This window comes from Lissotriton helveticus, chromosome 1_1 (genome assembly GCF_964261635.1).
Source record: "Lissotriton helveticus chromosome 1_1, aLisHel1.1, whole genome shotgun sequence".
NCBI classification, from domain to species: Eukaryota; Metazoa; Chordata; class Amphibia; order Caudata; family Salamandridae; genus Lissotriton; species Lissotriton helveticus.
The window spans coordinates 2,088,581,295-2,088,599,517 of NC_136057.1; the positions used below are offsets into that span (position 1 = coordinate 2,088,581,295).

An 18,223-nucleotide genomic window follows, 5' to 3' on the forward strand; every position below is an offset into this window, starting at 1 on the left:
CAGAAATAATTTCTTCGGGGGAAATAGGCTTATTTAGAAAAGTACGATCATCATCAGAGACCGACTGAATCGGAAGCGAAGTTAAAAAAGCCTGACACCGGTCAAAAGAGGAAACATTAGAGGGAGTGTACAGTTTATTATAATATTCACGAAAAACTTCAAGTATTTCCCCTGTTTGAAATTTTTTAGAACCTGTGTGATCAGTAATAGAAGAGATTTGCGAGGACTTAAAGGAGAAATCCTGAAATTTTAAGGTAGCAGCCAAAAGCTTCCCAGCACGATTTTTTAACAACAACTTCTTGGATTTCTGTGCTTGTACACCAATATGAGCTCTTTTAGTAACAATGGTATTATATTTGTATTTTAGTTGTTTTATTAGCTGTAAACAAGATGAATCTTTAGATTGTCTAAAGTTGGCTTCCAGAGTTTTAATTTGAGATGATAAATCTGTAAGCTCCTTTTTAATATCCGAATTTCGTTTGGACATACACTTAATCGCTTGACCACGGAAAGTGCATTTAAATGAGTCCCATAGAACGACTGGGGAAGAGACAGAGCCTTCATTTTCATGAAAAAAATGTCTATAGCTTTAGAAAATTCATCAACCTGAGAGGCATCATGTAAAACTTCGGTATTCAATCTCCATGAACGACCGCGCCCTTTAGGAGCAAAGGAGGACAGTGTAAAGGTGACCGCCGCATGATCGGAAATCAAAATAGGATGTATAAGCGGAGAAGAGGAAGATGAAACAAGCGGAGAATGAACCAGGAGATAATCAATACGAGAGAAGGAAGAATGAGGCGAAGAGAAGAAAGAAAAATCACTACCAGTAGGGTTATGGAGTCGCCATAAATCTTGAAGATGGGATAAGGAGCACATATTAAGCATTTGTTTGTGAGATTTAGGAGGACGAAACTGAAATGCAGAATTCCTGTCTAAAAGAGGGTCCATTGGTAAATTAAAATCTCCGCCTACAATAAGATTGCCAGAGTGCGGGGTGTCATTCAGTTTCTTGGTAACCGACTTCCAAAAGGCAGGATCATCAGCGTTAGGAGCATAGATATTCATCACATACAGTTCATGTTGACCATCCGACAACTTAGACAACAGCCAGCGACCCTGAGAGTCATGATCAGAAGAAAGTATAGATAAACCAGAATTTTTTTAAACTAATGTAACGACCCCATTTCGTTTACCAGAGGCATCAGAACAGCAAACATCCGAAACCCATTCCCTCTTCAAAAACAACGCCTCTCTGTTAGAGATCTTGGTCTCTTGAAAAAGAACCAGGTCAGAAGACAGGGATTTACAATAATCTAAGACTTTCGACCTTTTTACCGGATGATTCAAACCCTTAACATTAAGGGATAAAACATTTAAACCCGGCATGGAAATACAGAATAACAAAGAAAAGATTACATGGATGACAGAAAAAGAAGCAACCCTACACAAACAAGGAACACATTTTCAAACCTAGGAAACACGGAGGGAAAATCCATGTGGGGAATCCAAGAGAAAGAGGAAGAAAGAAGAAAGAAAAAGAGAAAAGAAAGGAGGGAGAGAGGAAGCAGGAGGGGAGGCCTAAAAAAGACCAACATCATACTAGGGAGAACGTAGAAAAGGCGAGTACAGGTCCCGTACTAGGAGGAAAAGTAATTGATCACAATAGCCCCAAAATATAGCAAGCTGATAGCATTAAAATAGAAACTGGTAACAGACAAAATTAGCAGCGCAAAGCTGCATAACCCTTTGGATAGGCAAGAAATAACTAAGAAAATTGTATAAACACATTTAGTCATCAGTCTAAAATCAGAGCCATAGCAATAATAGTTAAAACTAGCAGAGAAACTGATTAGAAAAACAAAAATCAGAGGCAACACATGAACAATAGATGAGTGTATAACGATCAATATGCACATTCTAAAAATAAAAACATAGTTAATGAACAAACTATACCTGTATATAATAACAATATATGATTGAAGTAGAAAAAAACGGAACATACAAAGATGTAGGAAATAAAGGAAGAAAGGCAGTAAAATGAATAGAAAAGAAAGAGATAGAAAATGACAAATATGAGAAAGAATAAGGTAACTAATAAGAGATAAGCGTCGAAAGAAGAGAAAAGTGACTTGAAATAAATAATGACAGAAAGTAAAAGCAAGAAGAACAGAATACAAGCTGAAGAGCATGACTTTGGAAAGAAGGAGAGAGCAGAAAACAGTAAGGGCCCAGAAGAACAGGAAAGGTCTATCAAATAACCTTAGAAGTTAAAACCGACATTTAGCAATAACATGAACAGGCATAATGTACCTAAGCAGAATGTATAATTACATTTAGTTATTAGTCTAATATCAAGCGATAAAGCAATACTAATTAATATTATCAGAGAAACTGATTAGAAAGACAAAAGCCTGAGGTAACTCAGGAACAGTAGATGAATGTCTGACGAACAGAAATGCATAACCTAAAAATATAGTTAACGAACAGACTATAACTGTATATAATAAGAATATATAGTTGAAGTAGAAAAAACCGGAACATATAACTATGTAGAAAAGACAGGAAGAAAGATAGTAAAATAGATAGAAAAGAGAGCGACAGAAAAAAGACAGAAATGAGAAAAAATAAGGTAATTAGTAAGAGATAAGCGTCTAGAAAAGAGAAAAATGACTTAGACTAAACAACGACAGAAAATAAGAACAAGAAAACCAGAATACAAGCTAAAGAGTATAACTCTGGAACAAAAAAAAGGAAAGAGAACAGGAAGCAGTGTGAATACCAGAAGAACAGAAAAAGTCTATGAAACAACCTTGGAGGTCAAGAACGACATATAAGCTCAACATGAGAGAGGAGAGACCCAGGCATGCAAAATAGTACATCCAGACGAAAGAAGAAGACAATTCAAGTGCCCGAGGCACCAGAAGACTGCAAAGTCGCTTTCTGAACCTCCATCTCTATCTCCAACTCGTTGTCCAGAAATGTAGATAAGTCGGCCGGTTCATCAAAAATTCTAGATTGTCCTTTATAAGTAATGCGGAACTTCGATGGACCAGAAAATGAAAAGGGAATATCCATTTCAGAAAGACGCTTCCGAAGATTAAGGAAGCCCTTTCTCCTTATAACCGTATCTCTGGCAAAGTCCTGAGAGATTGAGATTCGATGACCATCCCAGATGACTTGTTTAGCTTTGCGCATATGAGAGAGAATCTGTTCAGTATGCTGATGTCGCAATGGCTTAAAAATAACTGCTCTTGGCTGGGATGCCGATTTAGACCGAAACGTTGGAACACGATGTGCTCTTTCTATCTCAAACTCTCTGAGGAATGAGATTTGTAAGGTGTCCGGAATCCAATGAGATAAGAACTCTATCATAGATGAAGATGATTTCTCTGAATCTTCCGGCAGGCCAAAAATGCGTAGGTTAGATCTACGGTTGCGATCTTCCTGCTCAGTGAGATCTCTGCGCAATGCCGCCATTGAGCGCTCCATGTGGTTGATGGATCTGGAGTGTTTCTGCATACCATCCTCTGCAGAACTGATTCGTGATTCCGTGGCAGATACACGAAGAGAGAGGGCTTTAAAGTCATTCCTGATAGCAGACACCTCCACTTGCAGCAAATCAGTATTAGTTTTTGTTGACTGCGCAATATCATGCACCTCATTAAGGCGCGTTAATATGGTATCCAGCGTGGAGGTAGTGTCTGACTGAGCAGACTCAGGCGTAGGAGACACCGACTTAAGTCTTTTCAGTGACGTGCCAACATCTTTAGCGTCTTTGTTACTCGTGGAGCGACCCATACTTGTAGCCATGAAGGAGTAACCACAAAGAAAAAATATATATCCACTTGAAGGAAAGAGAAGAGCAAAAACTGCGCAGACTTCAGCCCAAAATAAGAAATACAGCACACTGAACTCAATGGGCACTTATAAGATAATAGCGGCGGACTTATATGCAGGGCAGATAGGTAGCTAAATAATGATAGAGCTACAGTTAATTCAGGAGGGCACAGCACAGAGTTCGCAGGAAAAAGCTCCACACCTGAATGAGATAACTGCACTGAGAGAAAATAGCACGTAGGCAACTTAATTCCCAGCCAAGCAGCAAGAAAATAGCATAAAAAAGGAAAATTTTTTACCAATTGCAGGCATCATAGAAGAAACTCCCTGGGCAGCCACCACGGCCTGCAACATTGTAGCGAAAACGGCATTCCTGAGGAGAAAATGCCAACTGCGTCAGGGGCAGGAAACGGCGGCCGTCCGTGAGGAAAACGAGCGTCAGACAAAAATCATGCAGCCGGTGACCAAAACGGCAGGAAAACCTCATCGCTCAGCTCCCTTCATATTCCGCTGTTGAAGGCTGCCTTTTCCGCTCACAGGGGCAGTCGGGGAACGGAGAAATCAGCCCGACGGGAGAACTCGCCTCGGAGCTCAAGCGCAGTCCGCCATGCAGAAGCGGCGCGCAAGCCACGCCCCCCAGTGCTGTGGGTTTCTAAACGATCCTTTAATTTCATAACACTACTTTGGGCAGGCAGAGTGTGGGATTTTTGAATAAGCTTTAAAATTAGTTTTTAACTGGTATACTTTCTTTTCCACGGCTAAATACTTATAAGGTCCCTAAGACAAGACCGATTGCATTCCAAATGCTTGTTATTATATATTACCACATAGTGGTTTCCATAGTTTAGTGCCCAGCACTTTTATATTTATAGATTTGTTTTTCAATTTTTTTAGTTGTTTTTAGTTAAGTTTGCTTTTGCTTGCTGAAATTTAATCCCAATATGAGTCACTTATTACGTCAAAAAAAGTGAATATATTAAATAAATATATAAAAAATGTAACAATTTTCTCTCTTTATGCTTGTGAAAGGTGTGCAAATTTGCACATGTAAAATAAAAAGTCCAATGTAAGTCTTGAGCACTTTTCACTTGTGTGAATTGGAGGAAAACCCTAATCAATAGTAAAACTGAAGTTCTCAAGAGTTTTTTCTGCTGCTAATTATTAGTAAATCTGTCTGTGGTGCTAATACGTTTAAGAAAATTGTTAGTCATCTCTTTGCTAATGACAGTCTAGCAAGTCCTATATTTTGGAGGCTATGAGCTGTATGAATAGAAGAGGGCTTCTGTGGGTTGGAAGTTGACTTTGAATGTGATCAGTGAATAAAAGATCTTTTGAATTCCCCATTTAAAGCTTTACCTCTTTCAGCAAATAGGAGGGAGTGAGATCTTCTGTAATTGCTTGGTAATTCAGAAGGGGTTGGAACTACTTCAGTGCTGTAGTTCCCATGAAAAATATTCAGTTATAAGGTAGGTTAACACCTTTGAGTTTGAAAATACTGAAATCTTTTTCATTTAATTACAGAGCCATTCGTCATGATTACCAAAGAGGGAGCTGGTCTTTCCCTAATAGCACCAGACTATGGCATTGAGAAACTTTACTATGATGGAATCACGTGCACGGTACAATATTACCTTTATATCGTAGCTAATTTTTACTAAATTAAAAATGACACTGAGATTCATAAATAAAATAACCTTTACCTTGTCTTTAATTAAAGGTTGTTACAGCTTTGTGGATGAAAGGAAAGACATGTGGAATTTGTGGTCGCCACGATGATGTTAAGGAACAAGAATTTCAGATGCCTGATGGATCTGTGGCTAAAAATGAGCAGAGTTTTGCTCACTCTTGGATTTCTGAAGAAGGGTCCTGCTCTGGTGGTAACAGATTTTCTTAAGTACATGGCCTCACTTTACACGATCAAAAGACACGTTACACATGGGGCTTATTTCTCAGGTCTATATAAAAGCAAAGGTACTCTGGATCGGGAAGTACTGGTTACGCCAAATTTGGACCTTGCCTTACTTCCCAAATTTAGCACTGATGATCTTTTACTTGCCTACTAAAAGTTGTCGAGGGAAATAAACACTTCAAGATTATACTTACAATATAGACATGCTTTCAGGACCACAGACTCTGAATTCTAATTCATGGATTTTATTATAAGGCCAAAAATAGCTGGATGTACACACATCAGAGTATCAATGAATATAGATACAGAAAAATTAATACAGAGCCAAATCTACCCATATAATTGATTTGGCATAAGAGACACAGAATAATAAACTCCAAGATTGGTACACAAGCAAAATTTGCTGGATGTACACACATCGGAGTATCAATGAATATAGATACAGAAAAATGAATACAGAGCCAAATCTATGCATATAATTGATTCAGCATAAGAGACACAGAATAATGAACTCCAAGATTAGTACGCAACCCAAGATGAAGGCGGAATCCAAATCCTTTTTCATTAGGCAGGAAAGCATACATTCTCTTTCCCTACACTACTCTCATAAATGATGGTGCTGTCTCGCTCTTAAAATGCTTCTTCTCCTCCAAAAATCTAGAAGTCAGATTTTCTGTCTCTGCACACAATACAAAAAGGATAAATTCAGCCCTCTCCCTAATGTATCACTGACAATTATTTCACGTTCAGCACTCCGGTAACTTTTGATGACTTCTTTAATTAAATCTTCCTCGCCGCTTTATTACCTTGGAGTGTAGATAGACCAAGCACAGAAGATATTCTCCCCTCTCGCTTCTTAGACTGTTCAAAGGTATTCCAGTTATCTCCTTCAACTAAAATAAGGATGGTAAGTTCTTTGTACCTACAATGGGATGACAGCATACTGTTCTGGTACATTCAAAAATACATTTAATTATTTCTTCAGTAGCTGAGGAAACGAAACTATCAACAACCTGCACCTCTGGGCCTAGACTGCAGGCAACTTTAACACATACGATTACATTAAAATGATTATAATGTCTTACTGCATTGATGTATACAAAAAGTAATGGTGTCTTCTAATATATGACAATTCTATGTACAGCACACATTACATTTCCTGTTTAACATGTACAATAAATGCCTTTAATAAACATAATACATTGTGATACTGAAAACATATACGGGTGCGTGCAAATCATGAGTGTAATGCACCTCTATTCTTTAGAGTGCCGTTTGCACTTTATCAGTACTAATACCGTGGCACAAAGCATTCTACTTGGTATATCACACATCATGAACAAAGCTGTCAACATTGATACAAACATCTCCACAACGACTGTAATAATTAATTGTGTAACCATCTAGGACCACAGCATTCCCAACATTTATAAGTGTAATCTCTTACACCATTGCACAGCATTCAATAGTTGTATCAATCTTGCCCTTATTTTGAAATCTAGGTTTGGCAAAATGATCCTTGGTAAAATACTTCTTACCTGACTACCCACAGCTGCTCAGCCGACACTAATTAAAATAACAGACTCCAGAATTATCATTAATACATCAACACCCTTGCGGGAGAGGTAAAAACAGGTCTGGTTTCCCTAAAACGGGAATTCCATCCCAGAAATGAGACTTTGACCTTTTAGATGAAGCTGTGTCCTCAGGAGGAAGATTTTTTTCTTGTACTGTGGTTAAAGTCGTTTCTAGGTATATTAGTGTTTGAACTTGTGACATGATTTATTTTTGAAAATGTATTCGCAAACCCAGACGCTAAAATGTAGTGTTTGTTCTTTTGCAACTTTACTGGATTGTTACACTTGATCAACCTGCTATCCAGCTATGAGTATATGAAGTTCATTTGCCAAGCTGCTCACTTTTGGTTATATAGAATTGTACCATTGGCATTGACCCTATTTAGTTGACATGAACCCAGATAGGACAGCCTATGATTTCATTTGTACAGGATTCCTGTTCATCTGTCACCATGGCTAAGCTGTCATCGTTACAATTGCTGGGTTCAGTAGGTGGTTGTGACACATCATAGACAGCAAAAATATAAAGGGACAAAAATCTGAAAATTTTCTGTGGATTGCTGCGAGTACGTATGCAATTGTTGCAAAGCACTTGAACAACTAGGCATTCCTTTGTAGACTAGGGTTCTGTTACAAAATCTTGACACTTTGGTGATAAAAAACAAATCAAATCCTAGTAACTGGAGCATAACACTCACAATTCACTTACACTTGTGCACTAAGTAGTGTATCCCCAGACATTAACTTAAGTTCTGAGAGCACATCTTCTCCTAATTTTTCTGAAATATTCAGGGTTATATCTCTGTAACTAGTAATTTTTTCACAGTTTGCTCTGCTGCTATATTGTACATACAAACAAAGTAGAGTCTTTTGACCTCAAGTTATCTATGATTTTTTATATTGGATTTCAAAGTACAATTATCTAGGATACTTAGCTTTTACCTGTCTAGTTTGACACCCAGCAAAACAGTAGCCTTCAAAGCTTTCTCAGGAAGCTCAGACCAATATTACTGAATAGTTGTGTAATGAAAATGCAGGAGAGAATGCAAGATCAGCTCTATTTTTCTTCAATCCCCCTATGTGCTTAATGAAAGGAGTCCAGAAGGCTAGATGCCTAATCAGAATTCTAGATTATGTGAACAAAACATTCTCTAAAGCTTTGCATGCATGGAAGTTATTAACGAACCCACTGCTTAATGAAGGCATGGGCATAGCTATAAACAGTGCACAGGGTGCAATGTTACTGGACCCAGGTCTGTTATGGGACCACTTTTCTTGATTGCATTAACCCCATGACAAGCTTGCTATTCCATTGGATCAAGATGCATCCAAAGTTTTGGTTCCTCCACAGCTTTACGGAAAAATCTTCTACTGACAATGATCAACTAAGCCCCATGTGGACAATTGATGCTAAATGCTGTGCTTTACCTTTTACAATGCCTAAAACTGACCCTAATGAACACAAGTGTCTCCATTTACTTCCCCACATTTTTTAAAGGGTTGAAATTATAGTATAATCTAACAAGGGGATATCATTCTGTCGAGTATTGCTTGACCTAAGGAAAGCAGGTCTCATTTGTGCCTCTTCCACCAAGTGTGTCATATATTCATGGCCACTCTATAGACTACTATCATATGTATGGCCGTGATGGCATTGTCAAATATACTGTAAGCATTCCAAGGTGATGAAAAGCTCATGTTTTCTAATGGAACAAACACTCCTTTCTATATTTAGAACACTACAGACTGAAGTTATATAAAAAGGACCAATAGATAATATTAATAGAGTGAATATATTTTTTAGGGAATCCTCATCATTGGCTACTTCTTGTTGCAGCCCATTAATGGGATTAATCTTGAGGACTATATATAAAGAACATTTGTTGTCTATAATTCTCATTTATGTTCAAAAGAGGGAACTAAAAGTGATTGTAGTGGTTTCATTTCACGTCCAATTTGTTTCACAATAATCAAATGAGATGTAAACGATTTGAACTATTGTTGACTGTTCTGATGATTACAGCACAGTTATGCATTATAGAGCACATTAGCTTCAATAAATATTGTAAGCTTTCTATGTGTCTCTTTCCTTTTATTGTGGACATTTATTGTGTGTGAGAATGAAAGGTGATGACCTGTTACCGCAACTCCTCATAGAGTTCAGAGTGTTATGTTCTGGGGTGCTAAGTTACCTGTTTCTCTGGATAGTTAGGAAGGCAGGAAAAAAGTACCATGAATTAGTCTGGATTTGGGGCCATAGGTACTGATGTGGTTAAGTGACTGAGTCCCTAAATGCTGACATCCCATCATCCTAGGCCTAGTTCAGTTTGTGAGTAGAATCAACACAACAATACCTTCACACCCCCGTCCTGCCTACCTAAAAGTGTTCCCTGTGGTTCACAGTAGGTCACAAGTCCTTTAAACTTTCTGTTTTACATTATGGCCTTACCAGAGCCCCTAAGGAGATGGCGGTGGTTGAGATAATCTGCAGAGATCAGGGGTACTAGCCTTCCCGTGTCTTGACGAATGGCTTTTAAAGACGGACTCGCCCCAAGCTATCATCTCCCACCTCCAAACTACGGTGGACTGCCTGGACTTATGATGGTTCACTTTCAAAGTGCTGAAGTCACACCTGACTCCCTCTCAGACACTCCCTTTCATATCAGCTGTTCTGGACACGGATGAGTTCTGGGCTTATCCTCCCGAACTACGAGTCCAGAATATTGTCAAGAGGCACTGCATCTCTGGACATGGCTGGAATGTCGGGGCACATCTCTAGTGGTTCAACACCTGAGGGGTTCTCTGAACTCCTGGGCGGACAAAGTCAGCTGAAGATGCCTAGCGGATCACAAATGGAATCTCCATTTGGAGGTGGTGCAAAGACTCTCTCAAGAGTAGGGAGAGCCTTGGTTATAACTGTTCACCACGAACAAGAATGCACAGCCTGAGGGCTTGTGTGCTTATTCCACCAGAGCTATAGTCGCCGCCACTGCGTTATCTGCCAGACAGCAACGTGGGCTTCCGTGCACAAGTTCACAAAACACTACTGCCTGGACAGTCAAGCCTGTAGGGAGAGGCACTTTGCCCATTCGGTCCTGCAGGACTTTCTTGTATGTAATTAGTCTGCAGACTCAACACCGGCGAATTTTTGCTTGGGTATCTATTCAAAAGGTAGGAAATGTGGGGCTAGAAGTCTCTATCAGATGAACAAGTTTTTTACCTTCGGTAATGCCTTCTTTGGTAGAGACTATATCTAGCTGCATATTCTTTACAGACCCACCCATCCTCCTGCTCCGTGAACAAATTTGTAGGGACAGGGCAGTTCCCCTTTTTCAGGGCCCTAGTTTTCCACACCAGTGGTTGGTTTTCTCCGTGGCTCTGTGCTCCTGGTGTAGAAAGTTGCAAAAAGAAAGTGATGTCAGCACGCTGGCGTGGCACCTATATAAGCACTTTGCACTTAACTTTTGTTGTGGATAACACCACCACGCAGAGCCGATTGACTCTGCCTACTGGCATGTAGGATTACTGCTCGAGAAAAACCTCTGGTTCCAGTCTGATGCCTGGAGATAATTCAAAAGGTAAGGAATCTGTGGCTCGATGGAGTCTCTACCAGATAAGGCATTACTGAGGTAAGTAACTTGTTCAACACAAACCATAGTTGACACCATACTTAGTAGGCTTGTTTGGGAGGTCATGAGGGTGAAGACTTCAGAGGGCTGGACTCAGGCTGCCAGGTGCCTGCGCATAAGCACATATAAAGTGCTTGGATGCCTTACCCACACACAGTGGAGGGGGGTGCTCCGCCCTTGTTGACAGGCAGCATCTCGGTGTGAGTAACTTCTGACTGCCTTGGTGTCCTCTAACAAGGATTTTATATAGCCCTGAAATGCACAAGGTCCTCCTAGTGGCAAATAAAGTTCAATGCAGCATGATGCAATTCCCCCACAGAATTAACATTTTAATGCACTTTATTACTTGCAATTAAGTAAGAAATATTTCATGAATTCAAAGTACACACTGATCCAAGTGCTGTAATAATCTGCTCCGTAAGTGGTGCATTTGGTAGCTCTCAGGCTGGGGTACCTAACTTAGTTTGGGTACATAGACACACCCAATAGGGTCTACAGATAGAACTACCTACTTGATCTATTAGAGGAGGTTCTTACAGCATTTAGCAAGAAAGATGGCACTGCCCCACCTATTGCTTTAACGTTAATTTGATACCCACTATGATGGAACAGCTTCTCCACGTATTCTATCCAGCTTTGTTCCTATCCTACCATATTGTCACTCCTCTTTTGTAATGTCTTTTGGGGTGATTCAAACTGCTGCTTCTGGGACAGGAGTCTTTAAACGTTTGTCTAACAAGAACTACTTATGTTAATCGGAAATCATTGTGAGCAGTCAATATTATTAGTGCTGTAATAGTGAACACATCAGACAAGATTTCATTAGTAACGCCCTTGTCCAAGATTACCATCAGTGATAACCTCAGTGCATTAGGAGGGCTGTGAGCAGTAATATAAAAAAGGCTTTGTCAATTTGGAATGTGTATAAGTAGGTAATACCTGCCAGCTACGGCTGCAGTGCCCTTTGCACAAAATAATTCTCTTTACACATGATTTATCACTCTAAAATAACCTCAATATATATTTTGGAGATTCAGCCATTTACCTCCAAACATCAGCTTATGAGTTTTAAGAATGCACACATATTCATCTTGGAATGCGCAGTTTTCTCTTACATATGTTAATTTAACCTAGCAAAAAGTTCCTGTTAAGAAGGTTGGGATGCATACAGGACAGCTAAGGACAAGTAGCTGGAGAGATACAAGTATCCTGTTCTGAGACATTTCAAAAGACAACCATCTGAGACATTTCATAGCCGGGTGACACTCCTCCATGAATGGTTGCGTAACATTGATACTTTGTGATAGAATTATATAAAATGTTCAACCCTTCCTGAAAAACAAGGACATGTTCTCATAGGATAGTACAATATGAATAATACAATTCGAAAAATCCTTTTAGAAGGCGCTTCAGCAGCATTTTTGAGGATGCCGCTTGCACATTCCAAAATAAATGTAAGGCTTGCCGAGTGTAGCAAATTACTCATGAACATTGTCGAGTATGTGAAGCAGTCCAGTGCTTAATTTGTGCCGGTGCTTTCCGGTGCTTAGCACCAGCACTTATTTCTCGGGGCCGGGTCTATGTCGTAAAATAAATTCCTCATCGACGCATGCCTTAAGAGGCACATTCCGCTTCCCTGGGACTGCCAGAGAGCACGCAGTGGAGCAGTTTCTTCCCACGATCCAAAGGCCGAAGGTGATCGCTCTCCCCGGCTGTAATGACGTGCCTCCTACTGCCTAAAAAAAGCTGTGCAGCCTCCCGTGCAGATTAGCCTTCTGAAACCGGCACCTTCCTCCACGCTCTAACTTCCGCCGCCTCTCTGCTTCCGCTTCCTGCCCCTGAGGTCACTCGAATAGTAGCAAAAGGCGGGCATTTTCTTTACTGGATTGAACGTGTGAAAAGAAATAATACAATGGCTCCTGAACCTCTTGGGTAATGTGAACTTGCTTATATTTTAAATTTGTGCTGAGAGTCCCTGCTCATGTAGAGTGTGATTAATGAGTGCACACTGTCCACATAAAAAGTGATTAGCATGGCGCGCGAGAGGCCTCGGTGACGGTGCGGCACTCATTGCTGGGACCGAGGGACCGAACTCGCTCAGTGAGGGAAGCATATATGCTGTGAGTCTGTATTTTTAAAATTACATAAACGGATTGGGGTTTGCTACCTAGTGCCCGCTGTTTGTGCAAGTACGTGTTAACTGAACACGCAGCCGAAAACAAAATGCTAATTATGCAGTCTGGCATACCTCTGCTCCTCGGTAGAGTTTCTAGCGCTTCAGGCCCTGTACCAGAATCTGCTGAGGTAGTCGTGTGATTCATGGCTTTCACAGCGCAGGAGACATGGCCGTACACACAGGGCTTAATTTGTGCCGGTGCTTGCCGGTGCTTAGCACCGGCACTTAATTAGCAGGGCCGGGGCTACACTCATTTATGGACGTCAGTAATTGATTTATAATTAGTTGCACAAAGTGTGTGCCGTGCTGCTCTACTATAAGAAGTGCTTCTGCTGCTGTGTTACATCGAGTACTGCTTGTGTTGTTGTTGATGAGACAGACTGCCAGACTGGTGAAGAACGTGTTGTTTCACTTCAATAAGTTTGTTTAAAGTTCTTCACTGTTCCTCAAGGGTTAACTACTTCTTTTCAATCAGTCACTGGCAGCCCAGGGCCGCGCCGGAAACAGTGGGTGGGACACTGAGTTGGGCAGGGTGCCTGGTCTTCTGTGGGGGTTGGGGCTGTGCGCGGCAGCCGGCAGCGTGCGCTGATTTTTTTCAGATTTACAGCAATGCGCGCTCATTTCCTGCTTTTGCCGCGCCCCAGCATACCCGCACCTCACCACGGCGCTCGCCGAAAGTAAGTGTCAAGACATTATTTACAGCATTAGCAAACAACTAGCCCGCTAGGTCATGCCACCAGACTTTCAGCTTTCCACTGTGCACTGCCAGGGCCCAACCATCCTCCGTGCATGGGGGAGGGGCGCTGTGACTGCCCCAGTAAAGCGCAGATGTCTCCGGCCATGACACGAGTGTGTGTGTGTGTGCACGCCAGCCAGGGTACAAAGATTACTTGATCTGCGAGTCTGATGGTGATTTTAATTCACCCGTCCAACCAGCCGCCTGCCATTAGTCTGTACCACCTACTTTGTGGCGACATGAGTGAGTCGAAAAGGATGAAATCCGTAATGTTTAAAAGAGTATTTCACGCACAGAACTGAGCCAGTGTGGAAATATACTGCGGGATCTCTGTTAACGAGCGATAGACAGTTTGTCTGAGAACTCCATATGCGCAGGTAAAATAAAACAATTCCATACCACAAGGAATATGTAACCGCACATCTGGCCCTGTAACATGATGCCATTTTCTGCACTGCTCCGAAACAGAAAGAGTCTAGGCGCTTCTTTTTGGCGTCTTCAGCTCACACACTGATTAAAAAAATCTTCCAGTTAATGCACGTTTTGCTTACAGCAGAGCTCAAAAACACAAAAAAGCAATTACTGTCCCGTGTTTTCGAGCTTAGTTGTGAGCAAGACTTTCAGTAACTTGGAGATATTTTGAGTTAATTTATGTGCATAAGATGCCTTAAAGAATAGTACAGATCCCACTGCGCTGGCACAGTACAGAAAAGGGTATCACGGAGCCAAATCAATATGGCTTCCTCTGTCTCATCACAGAGCCAAGCGCGTGATTTTATGCACCTGTATTGCATGAAATGAATTAATTCCGAGTTGGGCTTGATTTTCAGACAGTGCAGCTTGGAAACAGTGAGAAGGGGTTACCTCGTTCTGAGTTGTGCTGTCTAACTAATGTTCTAACTCCGAGAAATCGTAAGTAAATGGATTCACTTTTGGTACTACAGGTGCATAAAACAGTCCTCTTGTCTCAGCACTGAGAAAGCGTAGCCCATTATGATTATCATGAAGAAGTGATGCATATCTGAACATGCACCAAGGTTTAATGATTGAGGCAGATTACTGTGTAATAGGACAAATCTAAACATATAGTTTTGATTAAAGAGGGATGTTAAGATCTGAACATGCACTAATGATTAGTGATTGATGGGGCAAATCAGAACATGCATAACAGTGGTATTTCCTGACATGTATTGAGTATTCTTAGCACAACTCTGTCCACTCTTGCATAAGAGTTGCTGAAATAATGTGACAATTCTTTACACATTATTGGCATACTTGACATGATGGTGCTCACCCCTGGTGTAACGCATGTATTGGTATTAGATTGGTAATTTGTGGCACTTTTATAATATTAACACTGCTGGCCGGGGCCTAAGCCTGTAAGATTTGTGTAACCTGTGTGCAGTGGGTCCGCTCGCTGCCAGCACTGGACTCTAGACAGGAGCTCCGTCCTTCGCATGGCTCTCTAAGTTCTACCCACTGTCTGGCACCTGCAGGGGTTTTGCAAATCAGACCCTGACAGCCTGTGCATACTGTAGCTAATGTGGCCTTGATGGGCTTCATGTGTGCCAGGGACATGGAGGTGAGATGTCCTGGGTGTGTGGTGCTCAGTATTCCACCTCTTTGGGTGGATGTGTGGCTTTTTCAGATTTACACCCCTGTGGGTGACATGAAACTCCCCAGGATCTTGCTTTGCCACAGTTTGGCCCATCTGTGCTTTGATCAGACGTGGCTAGTAACTGACACTCAGCCACAGGTGCACAGTACAGGGTATAGACTGTCCTCTTGAGCATCCTTATGGCAATGCACATGGCTCATTTTATGACCTTTCAACCTGGAAATTTCAGTTCTAACCCTTGTTATGGCACTTTCAGCAATACTAGTTCCGGATGTGGGTGGAGCCAATAGAGGAAATGGGTGGGGCCAGTGTTGTGAGTGGGTGGAGCCAGGGGGTGTGGCCTCGTTAAAAATTTGAGCACCTGCACTTAATATTTTACAAATTAAGCACTGCGTACACAGGGCCCTCCAGCGTGCGTCTGAGTTGTCATCACACACATTGCCCGATTGCCACTCACTGCAGCCGTTTGAAAGTTTATCCTCGTGTGTGCTTCTCTGTTCAAGCAAGAGTCTGCAGAGGCGCCAGAGCTGCTGATGCACATGCTTGAAAAGAAAGAGGCATGTAGCATATCGAAAATGTAAATATGTGCACGTTTGTTTGCATCAAATTAAAAAACCCATAGAATTAAAAAAAAAACACTAGAATGCAAAACAACTTAAACCAGCTTGCGTGCACTGTCTGGGCACTGTTATCATCTCAGCCAACGCAGCAGCTAACAGTAACACCAACAGAACATGCTGTCTCACCCTACGATAGCAGTGTCTCCTCGGGTGGGTTTATGAAGCAGGCAGTTCCTCTGTCGCAACACCTGCTGTGCTGTGGTAGGTTTAGCCTGTATGTGCTATGTGCCCCCGGCTGCAAGGGTGCTCTAATGCAGCCTGTGCACTCTGTAATGGGTGTGTTTGTGAGCAGGCGTCATCTGACACAGCCTAGCAACCCAGCGAGGCCAGCATGCAGATTGCCAACACCAGTGCCTGCTAACTCGTAGGGTGATGCATCACCAGCCCTTTTAACCACCTGTGACAATGAGGCAGTCACTCTTCACCAATGAATCCTAATTTAATTTACTAACTTAGAGCTCGTCAACATGAGCACAAGTAAAGTCTTTTTAAAAATTACAGCAGGGCAGTAGGTTAGTGCCCTTCCATTTCTGCCACTCTGCAGCAGTTTGAAGATCTTCTTAGAGTTTCTCGTTGCTCATATGGGTGTAATTTCAGATTTTTATGTTACCATCGTCTTCATTGCTTGATTTTGCTCGGGAGAAAGTGTCACTCGTAGTCATTGAATGTCACTCATAATTACACTGAAATTATGAAAATGTCACACATGGCAATCTGAAACCTTGGCAGCTATGCTGACTATGCAGTGGGATGACAAGACTGTAACTGCCAGCGCACACCTCAAAGCAGTCCCGGCACTTCCTGAATCTGACCTCACTTACTTCCAGGAGGAGTCACTAGTGGGAGTGGGTGGAGCCGAGGGAAGTAGGTGGGCCTCCCAAAAAATTGGAGCACCTGCACTTCATATTTTACAAATTAAGCACTGATGTGAAGGGGCCATGACTGATGGTCGCCTTCTCTCCCTCATCGAAGGCAATAACTAGCATAGCAGTCTCTGCGTGTCTGCATTTGTGGTGTATGCCATACTGCTGTGTCATATAGTAGTTGTATAAAAAACACAGGATTAAATGCAACCAGAATACAAGGGCTCGAGATACAATCACACTAACTAGGTCATGTGACTATTAGCAGTGTTATTTTAATCTGTCAAATCCTTGTGGGATCCTTTCTGTGAGACAAGAAGCATGTTTCCATTCTCGGATATGCTCAAAAGTGAATGTAACTTTCGCACTGTATTAAAACACCTGCGAGTATGTACGTATGATATATGATTAAAAGTAGGAACGCGATTCTCATTACAGCATGTAAACTGCGTCGTTCCATCGTAAAACTTGGCAAACCCCTTGGAGTTGATGGAGAAGATGCGAATTGTTATTCCGTGGAGCCAGTTCTACAATGCGTAAAAGGATGTTCTGTAACTCAGAGCTCTCGTATTTCCGTCGGATTTCACTGCCTGGGAGCAAGTATGTATGAAACAGATAGAGGTAGATTCACAAACATTTTTCTGTGAGTTGCTGTGACTTACCCCAGACTTATTCTTGAATTTCCGCAGTGTGTAACAGAGCCCTGGTATAATGATTTGTGTTGAGAGCTCAATTGCAGACAATGAAGCTGCTCGGGGCTTTTAACAGCTGGTGATAGGCCTTCTGTTTCTCCCTTTTTAATTTAAAAAACTCTTCCCCCAGCTAATGCATTGTTCTGATAGCCTTGTAGTCAACTCACGAGGGCTATACCGGTTGTTAAAGACCCTCGTCTGCGGCACAGACCTATTACTTTGGTTCAGGGACTTGAACAACCTGTATAGCTCTTGGCGACGGGCTGCAAGGTTGTTGTATTGATTTATACATTGCCCTATCTGTCACTCTTCCAATGAGATGTTCCCACCTCCATCCTGCTTCACATCACAAGTTTCTCCTGTCTAGTCTCAAAACAAACTTACAAACCACAATGTTCTTTGCCACGCAATCTGTTTTAGAGGTACCTTTTACAAAACTAAAGGGATATTTACAATAAAATGTCATAGCGTGGTGTTATTCCAAAATGAGTAATGTCACGCTCCAACATTTTTTAAATGCAAGGTTGCACCGTATTTACAAAAATGCGTCGCACCCCTGAGTT

At 41.5% G+C, this 18,223-nt stretch overlaps 1 protein-coding gene across 3 annotated transcripts in view; it reads left to right on the forward strand.

Moving 5' to 3' along the window:
• Nucleotides 1-18,223, forward strand: part of LOC144756098 (vitellogenin-A2-like) — a 607,161-nt gene that overhangs the window by 575,316 nt on the left and 13,622 nt on the right. For 2 of the 3 annotated variants that reach the window (XM_078645640.1, XM_078645632.1), the window contains 3 exons: nucleotides 5,362-5,459; nucleotides 5,558-5,717; nucleotides 17,407-17,568. In XM_078645640.1, coding sequence (XP_078501766.1) covers nucleotides 5,362-5,459; nucleotides 5,558-5,717; nucleotides 17,407-17,568 — 420 coding nt within the window. The remainder of the gene's footprint in view (nucleotides 1-5,361; nucleotides 5,460-5,557; nucleotides 5,718-17,406; nucleotides 17,569-18,223) is intronic. The other variant, XM_078645649.1, reaches the window with a different exon arrangement.